Genomic DNA, 2,594 nt, shown 5'->3' with positions numbered 1-2,594 from the left:
CCTCCCAAAGTGCTGGGATTACAGGCTTGAGCCACCGCGCCCGGCCCAGAGACTCTCTCTCAAAAAAAATGAGGTGATGCACATGAAGTCCCCAGTGAATGTTTGCCAGTCTTGTCACCTCACCTCATCCTCCCTATAAAACCTGGAAGTAATAATGACCATTATACATAGTTGACAGACAGGGGAAACTGAGGCTCAGGAAGGCAAAACGTGAAGTCACTTGCCCAGGGTCCCCTGGCTCTTTCAGCTCATAAATGGGAATGGGGCTGGGCACAGTGGCTAACACCTGTAATTCCAGCACTTTGGGAGGCCAAGGTGAATGGATCCCCTGAGGTCAGAAGTTCGAGACCAGCCTGGGTGACATGGTGAAACCTCATCTCTACTACAAATACAAAAAAATTAGCCGGGCTTGGTGGCAGGTGCCTGGAATCCCAGCTACTCCGGAGCCTGAGGAAGGAGAATCGCTTGAACCCGGGAGGCAGAGGTTGCAGTGAGCCAAGGTCGTGCCATTGCTTTCCAGCCTGGGCGAGAAGAGCAAAACTCCATCTTAAAAAATAAATAAATAGGAGAAGGACTGTTCAAACTCACATTCCTGGTTCCAGGCCTACGTGTTCCAGTAAGACCTGGATGCCTCCCGTATTGCTGTGAACACCCTGTCCTGCAGGACATAAGAATCAAGGCCTCTCCCACCCGTGAGGCACTGGTCCCAAAGCAATAAGGGTGGCAGAAAAATGTGAGCTCCCCCAGCTCAGCAGCACTAATCCGCTCCCTCATCCTCTCCACACAGCATGGCTCTCTCAACCGATACCACAACAGCCACCCGCTTCGGGAGCGGGCTCGGAAGCTGTCACAGGGCATCCTCATCATCCGGTAAGGCTCGGCATCACCTGAGGCCCCCACCGTCCTGCCCCCACCCTTCAGTCTCAAGGACAGTTCAAGTGCCCTCATTGGCCCAGTGCTGCAGGGTCTTCAGTCCATAAAGCAGAAAGTCACTGTATCAGTCAGTTATTGCCATGTAACAAAACAATAAGCATTTATTATTGCTCACATGTCTGCAGCTCAGCAAAATACCTCTGCTGGGCTTGGCTGGGCTGGGCTGGGCTGGCCTGATCTGGGCTGGGCTCCCATGTGTTTCCAAGTTGGCTGGCTGGGGACTGGCTGGTCTAGCGGAGCCTTGACCTGTACAACTGGGCTCTGCTCTGTGTTGTATCTCATCCTGTGGTAGGCCAACCTGGACTTGATCACACAGGACTCTCAAAAAAAACAGTGATTGTGGCTGGGTGCAGTGGCTCACGACTGTAATCCCAGCACTGTGGGAGGGTGAAGCGAGTGATCACTTGAGGCCAGGAGTTCAAAAGCAGCCTGGCCAACACAGTGAAACCCTGTCTCTACTAAAAATAGAGAAAATTAGGCTGGGTGCAGTGGCTCACTCCTGTAATCCCAGCTACTTGGGAGGCTGAGGCAGGATAATCGCTTGAACCAGGGAGTCGGAGGTTGCAGTCAGCCAAGATCATGCCACTGCACTCCAGCCTGGCAACAGAGCGAGACTCTGTCTCAAAAACAAAAAAAAAAATTAGCCGGATGTGGTGGTGCACACCTATAATCCCAGTTACTTGGGAGGCTGAGGCATAAGAATTGCTTGAACCCAGGAGGCAGAGGTTGCAGTGAGCCGGGATCGTGCCACTGCACTCCAGCGTGGGGGACAGAGCAAGACTCTGTCTCAAAAAAAAAAAAAAAAAGTCTCAGCAGCACCCAAAGGCAACTGTCCCTGGACCTGGTCAGTCTCCTTTCGAGCAGGCAGGAAGTTCCTGCTCTGTTACAATGGTTGTGATGATTTTTCTTCCATGTATCCATTTCCTGTGTAATGTGACTGCAGCAACTCCCGTTCAGAGGGGGCAGTCTAATACCCCACCCCTCAAATCACAACCGCAGCCAGTCACAGGTGTGGAGACCCAGGGAGTATCCAAGTGGACAAGTGCAAGTAAGATGCTGTGTGTCTTTGCAGATTCGAAATGCCGTATAACATCTGGTGCGACGGCTGCAAGAACCACATTGGCATGGGTGAGCCTCCGCCCGCCCTCCATTCAGTCCCGCAAACATCAGACCCCTAACTGCTGGGTGTTGCCGGGGGCGGGTGGGACGGTCCTAATCAGGAACGAGGGAGGAGACGGGCACCCGAGTGACTGGCTGGCCATGGAAGCTCCTTTGCAGAGGGATTAGGAAGCCAAGCTCTGGCTTCCAGTCCAATCTCTAACTCCTCCTAGTTCGGGAACCCTGAGCAAGTGACAGTGAGCCTCTTTGTACCTCAGTTTACCCATCTGCAAAATTCACATGGCAATGAAATAACCACCCTCGTCTGACCCCCTTCCAGGTGTTCGTTACAACGCAGAAAAGAAGAAGGTGGGCAATTACTACACAACCCCAATCTACAGGTTAGAGCAGCTTGGTGGCGTCTTGGGAACAGGTGGGGTGGCCACAGGGCGAGGGGACTACAAAGAGCCTTAGTGGGAGGGAACCCATTCCCTGCAGGACTCTCCTGGAAACCGTCCTGGTTGGTGAATCAGGGCACGCCCCGCCCCACCCCACCCCACCCC

At 53.4% G+C, this 2,594-nt stretch overlaps 1 protein-coding gene across 1 annotated transcript; it reads left to right on the top strand.

The window, feature by feature from the left end:
* Positions 1-719: 719 nt before the first annotated feature.
* Positions 720-2,464, top strand: LOC108520866 (coiled-coil domain-containing protein 130-like; the record flags this gene model as incomplete). The annotated part of the gene is made up of 3 exons (XM_017860405.1): positions 720-870; positions 2,006-2,061; positions 2,372-2,464. Coding segments are annotated over 3 exons (300 nt in total), but the record flags the coding sequence as incomplete, so codon positions are not given.
* Between the last annotated feature and the right edge of the window lie 130 nt (positions 2,465-2,594).

The sequence above is a fragment of the Rhinopithecus bieti genome, unplaced genomic scaffold (assembly GCF_001698545.2).
Source record: "Rhinopithecus bieti isolate Rb0 unplaced genomic scaffold, ASM169854v2 scaffold_56494, whole genome shotgun sequence".
Classification (NCBI taxonomy): domain Eukaryota; kingdom Metazoa; phylum Chordata; class Mammalia; order Primates; family Cercopithecidae; genus Rhinopithecus; species Rhinopithecus bieti.
The sequence above is the reverse complement of the archived record's forward strand: the minus strand, read 5'-3'. Positions and strand labels throughout refer to the sequence as shown.